The following is a 5,985-nucleotide window of genomic DNA, read 5'->3' on the forward strand; positions in this document are numbered from 1 at the left end:
CATGAGCTATCGATTTTCATTATTAACACTCGAATTATAAGCCTAATTGAAAGACAAATTAAGTAGAATTGTGACGTGGAATACAATGTAAAAATGGATTAATATTTTAAATCTTAAGCTAAGTCTTCCGAATTCTTTGATTAAATTTTCGGTCCCAAAACTCCAAAAGACCAATGTTGTTTTCATTGGAAAAGAGTACATGTCTGTTTACACATGTATTTCGTTTTCAAATAAAACAACTATATCGGTTATTGTTGTCAAATAAAACAAACAAAATATCTCACATCGGTTATTGTTGGCAAATAAAACAAACAAAATATCTCACACTAGTGAAATGAGAATTTGGAAATATTATATAAATCAGTAGCGGATCCAGAGCGTATAACTCGTGGTCGAACATAAAAAAAAGTTACCGATGACATCGTATGTTAATAAAACCTTTTCTTTTTCGCAGGTACGACCATTGATTCGAACTTTCTGCCTACGCCAATGAGGCTCAAGACTACACCCATGGACCACCTAAAATTGAATGATGCCGAAGATAGCATTATAGACGACATGTATCCCAATGGTGAAGATGATCATGGATGTGATAGATATCATCCCCATCACTAAAACGCAAATCTTCCCACTAAGTATATCAACAATTCCTTACACAAATAAACTAAGATACACGCCTCCATATACAAACACACCACACGACCACATCAAAACTTTAGTATTCGGGTATTTAAGAGATCTTAACCGGTGAATTTATCCTGGTATAAAAATGAATGTAAGGAATGTATTGTACATTTGGCAGAGATAGAGTTGTCGTGAAATCGGCGACAGCTCGAAAGACCGAATGTAATGGAATTTTACGACCCTGTCCTGCCTACATTCATTCTTGATATAAGTCTACGTGCAACTAGACTACTCCACTTATCCCCAATGAATTTTAAAATAGAATTTCATAAATTTCTATAACTCCACTAACTACAACACTAAATTGGTTTCATAGTCGACACATACATATACATAAACACAATACGAAACAAAGTTCCCTGCTATACTTACTGCAATACATCTCCTATTTCCCTATATATCATCAATGTGTATTGAATACACACATGTGACATTAAAAATACCCAAATTCAACGAAATGTAACATGAAAATCAAGCCATCCCCATTAATATAAAGCTCCCCTGTCTCAACTTAGCACATTACCTCTCCCAACTCCCTCCCTCTCTCACTCACTCTACAACAGAAGAATCAGAAATGGGAGAAGAGAAAACCGCCGACGCCAAATTACGGCGATCAATCCGCCTAAAATACGTAAAACTAGGGTACCACTACCTCATCTCCAACGCCATGTACCTCCTCACAATCCCCCCCCTCCTCCTCGCCGCCGCCGCCAAGCTGTCGATGACGCAGGTGGAGGAGCTCCAGCAGCTCTTCAGCTACCACCTCCGCTACAACGTGCTCGCCGTCCTGGCCAGCACGTCCCTCATCGCGGTCCTCGCCACCATCTACCTCATGAGCCGCCCGAGGAAGGTCTACCTCGTCGACTTCGCCTGCTACAAGCCCGACCCCTCCCTTGAGTGTACCCGCCACATGGTGGCCGAAAAGGTCTCTTACTATCATGTTTTAAATGCTCGAACTTTTTTATTATTATTATTATTATTATTATTATTATTATCTGCGTATCATTAGATGATGACAGGAATTCCTGATTGACAGGTGGCCACAATTGTCAGTGATGAGAGCGCGGCATTCATCCGGAAGGTTCTAGAGAGGTCCGGGCTGGGGGACCGGACCTACGCCCTGGGCCTCAAGGACTTCCCGCCAAAACGGCCTTTCAAGTGCGCGCAGGAGGAGGCGGAGATGGTGATATTCGGGTCGATCGACGCGCTATTTGCGAAGACGGAGGTGAATGTGAGGGATATAGGGATTTTAGTGGTGAATATCTCATCCTTCAACCCGATTCCGTCGCTGGCTTCGATGATCATCAACCGGTATAAGCTCAGGGGCGATATCGTCAGCTGCAATTTGGGAGGGATGGGCTGCAGCGCGGGCCTCATTTCGATTGACCTCGCGAAGCGCCTTCTGCAGGTACTATCGATATTTTTTCATAGAATTAGATGTGAGTGACTTGGATTAGGCCCATTCTGGAGTGTGTATATGATTAAATTTAGGGTGGTTGTTTGCATCAATTTGATTTGATTGAGGACAGGATCTTTTATTAGTGGGTCAATGTTTGGTTTGTTTTTAATGTAGAGCATGTTTTACCTAACTTGTTAAAAACATAGGAATTGTGTGACACTCCAAAGTCAAGATCTGTTTTTTTTTAATGTCTATGTTTCTGTAGAAGTACGACTGTCACGAACCTTGCTGTATGCTGCCTCGAGTCTTTTTCTCATACTGGAACAAATCTCCGGAAATGATTTGAGTTCAAATCTTGGCATTTTATCATATTTTCATTCCCATGCTTGATCATCACACCTTCAAACCATTTTTTTATAGTCAATTTTGTAAAAAGAATTGTCCTGTTTGGAATCGATATTAGTTTTAAGAAATGTGAATGAAATGAAACTTGAATTTAATAAGCTAGTGTGATGCATATGAGATCTATGTATTAATTACAGTAAAAAGTAAATGAGACATTTAATGACAGACTAGACCAACGGAATAAATTATTATGATGATCCCAAATTATATTTATGCACCTCTATAACCAAATATAGCAAGCCATGAATGACCTAACTAACTAATTAAGTTGTGAAAAAAAAACAGGTGCAACCAAACACATACGCCCTAGTAATGAGCATGGAATGCAACACCCACATGTACTACGCCGGCAAGGAGCGATCCAAGCTCCTCCCCAACTGCCTCTTCCGCATGGGCGGCGCAGCCGTCCTCCTCTCCAACAAGGCCTCCGACCGGCGCCGCTCCAAATACGAGCTCTCCCACACCCTCCGCACCCATAAAGGAGCGGACGACTGCTCCTTCAAGTGCGTGGTCCAGGAGGAGGACCCTGAGGGCCACCTCGGGATCTCCCTCTCCCGCGACCTCATGACCGTCGCGGGAGAGGCCCTCCAGACCAACATCACCACCCTCGGACCCCTCGTCCTCCCCATGTCCGAGCAGCTTCTCTTCCTGGCGACACTCATCGCAAAAAAGCTTTTAAAAATGAAGGTGAAGCCCTACGTGCCCGACTTCAAGCTCGCGTTCGAGCACTTCTGCATCCACACGGGCGGGCGGGGCGTGCTGGACGAGCTCGAGAAGAATCTCAATCTGAGCAAGTGGGACATGGAGCCTTCTAGAATGACCTTGTATAGGTTCGGGAACACGTCGAGCAGCTCGCTGTGGTACGTGCTGGCGTACGCGGAGGCCAAGGGGCGGATCAAGAGGGGGGATCGGGTGTGGCAGATTGCGTTCGGGTCGGGTTTTAAGTGTAACAGTGGCGTGTGGAGGGCGCTGAGGACCGTTGATCCGGCTAAGGAGAAGAGCCCGTGGATGGACGAGATCGATGAGTTTCCGGTTCATGTGCCCGTGACTAGCCCTCTTCGACCTTGATTAATCATGTCTTCAATTTTAGAAAAATTTGGTTTTTACGTAATAATCAAATTAAGAGATGTGGTTGTGTTACTTTTCTTGTCTTTTTTATGTGTGGAAGTCTTTTTTTTCGTTTCTCGATGATGAAGTATCATTGGTCGGAACAAGTCGATATAATCCCTTTTGTTAAGGCAACAAAAAGGAAATGTTAGCTTGGTGATCATAGGGTTGGGAAAGTACCATGTTCTTGCAAATTGATTTTATATATATAAATATGGGTGTGAATTTTTCAATATTTTTGTTACGGGAAAGGTTCTAGAATAAAATTTCAATGGTTCGGACAAACCAGAAATATTATTAATCTCCTTTTTCTCTGTTTTTGTAATTATGACTGAGTGGACAGACCACGTGGCAATATATGATTTTTGATGAAAAAGAAAAGTAATCGTAGAAGAAAATGGGTACTAATACTACTAGCTTGTCTAAAACATAGAGAGAAAGAAGGGGGAAAAGCAAATCATGAATGTGGATCCTTAGCCTTGGAAAAAGTTGTACATATGTAAATTTGTGTGGGTGAAGAAATGCATTTGGATCGAAGAAAAGTAAATGGTGCATTAGATGCTGGTCGGTGGATGCGATGGTAGGGTGGAATTCTACGTTACTATGACTAGACCTAGCAAGTAGCATCGACATGCAATTAATAATATGGTTATGTATGTTAATGTTACCCTTCCATCAATTTCATCTAACCTTCCAACTAGTGGTGGATATATCGGATCCAGAACTTAATTTTTAGGGGATCCGATGTAAATTAAAGAAAATAAGATGGAGTATAATAATGAGTATAATTCTAATTTTGCTAAATTTTTAAAAGTATCTCAAAACGACATTGTTTGATATCTTTTATCTTTAAAGGAAAAAAAGCGACAGACTTGGGGGTGACCATGGCGTTTTAGCCGACTATAAGAGAAAATTAGGCCCGTGTCGTGGTCTTAGGATGGCCACCCCCTCGATCCCTAATGTGCCACTGCTCTAGCATAGGCTTTCTTTTCCAAGCTAAACACTCCATTTTCTGCCATATTAATTGTATTCTATGATAAGACTTGTATGTTTGTTTGTTAATTGGTTGCCTATTTAAGTTATGAATTATGAGGAATTCCAAATCAAAATTTTCCTCTGTTAACAAGCTTCCACTGATCCACATTGATTTCTGTTAAGAGCACAATTCTCTTAACGAATAAATCCTGCGATTACACTCGCAACACACCAATCCGGCGCCCCGAACGTTGGGGTCGGCGGCTCAATTCGTGGCTAGCGCGGAGAACTTCCTCCGTCGGCAGTCTTCAAGGTTTGATAAGGAGTATTGCACAAGTAATGTGGGCAAATTATTTCTTCATTCCATGAATAAAAAGATAACAACCTAGCCCTATTTATAATACTAGAATACTAGCTTAGGGAATAAGAAAACAAGATATGAAAATATACTATGAATCAAAATATATGGGGAATAAAAAGATAACTAAATATTTGGGAATCCTAAGATATAGGAGGATCGTAACAACTCCCCACGGTTAAAATCCACCTTGTCCTCAAGGTGGAACCATGGAACCACGGGCACAGTCGACGATAGCAAAAGCATTGAAACGTCACCTCCTGGATCAAATGCGATTAGGAACATGATCACCATCATTTCACTTATGACTCCCATCAACATTTCTACGCCGTCCCTTTCCTCTCTCGCCTTCGTCTTCACAAAATCATCCTCGATGGCTGGGACTTGGAGGAGGCTCCGGATTATGCACCGGCTCCTGACGCCGGCATCATTCCTACGCCCCCCAAACTGCTTGTCCTCCATGAATCGCTGCACAAGGACTCTTACCAGCTGGAACTCCGCAGCAGTGAGGTTGTAGGAACGCCTCTCATCACCATCTACTCTATCATCTTCATAATCATCATCAGAGTCCAAACACTTATGCTGTGAACAATTATCAACATATGATGAAGATGAATCAGTCACTCCCACCACATCCCAAAGCAAGTCCGAATCATCACTCATCTTCACAGAATGGCATTCCATCTTTGTGAACTCATCATCATCAAAAGTAGCCTTATCATGATTATTATCATCTACTAGAGATGATTTTGAATCATCAGCCTCTTCAAGAAAACTACCCATCCAGTTCGAGGAATCATTTTTTTCCTGATGAGCATCTGATTCTTGATCCAGGCTTGAAGAATGGCAGCCGGGAATCAATTCGATTTCATAGCAAAATTCTTCATCCACCATCTTTTCTTCAAACCCCATGATTTCAGGGCGCCAAGGTTGTGTGCTCGGGCGTGGGCTGCACTGCTGCCGAAGTGATCGGTTTGTCGCCTGGGTGTATCCCAACGACTAGGCAGACACTGTGGTGGCTGATCATAATCCGAGTATCCTTGCGATGCACGGTGAG

At 42.3% G+C, this 5,985-nt stretch overlaps 1 protein-coding gene across 1 annotated transcript; it reads left to right on the plus strand.

Moving 5' to 3' along the window:
• The first annotated feature begins 1,055 nt into the window (after nucleotides 1-1,055).
• On the plus strand, nucleotides 1,056-3,830 carry LOC121790794 (3-ketoacyl-CoA synthase 11-like). The gene is made up of 3 exons (XM_042188911.1): nucleotides 1,056-1,609; nucleotides 1,721-2,092; nucleotides 2,774-3,830. The coding sequence occupies exons 1-3, from the start codon at nucleotides 1,259-1,261 to the stop codon at nucleotides 3,554-3,556; spliced, it is 1,506 nt and encodes a 501-aa protein (XP_042044845.1). The 5' UTR covers nucleotides 1,056-1,258; the 3' UTR covers nucleotides 3,557-3,830.
• Nucleotides 3,831-5,985: the final 2,155 nt, after the last annotated feature.

This window comes from Salvia splendens, unplaced genomic scaffold (assembly GCF_004379255.2).
Source record: "Salvia splendens isolate huo1 unplaced genomic scaffold, SspV2 ctg623, whole genome shotgun sequence".
NCBI classification, from domain to species: domain Eukaryota; kingdom Viridiplantae; phylum Streptophyta; class Magnoliopsida; order Lamiales; family Lamiaceae; genus Salvia; species Salvia splendens.

Bases quoted from the DNA above. Each gene is read 5' to 3' on its own strand.
- LOC121790794 (XM_042188911.1), top strand. From the start codon at position 1,259: ATGGGAGAAGAGAAAACCGCCGACGCCAAATTACGGCGATCAATCCGC. The intron at 1,610-1,720 runs GTCTCTTACTAT...CCTGATTGACAG, and splicing joins GCCACATGGTGGCCGAAAAG to GTGGCCACAATTGTCAGTGA. The intron at 2,093-2,773 runs GTACTATCGATA...AAAAAAAAACAG, and splicing joins TCGCGAAGCGCCTTCTGCAG to GTGCAACCAAACACATACGC.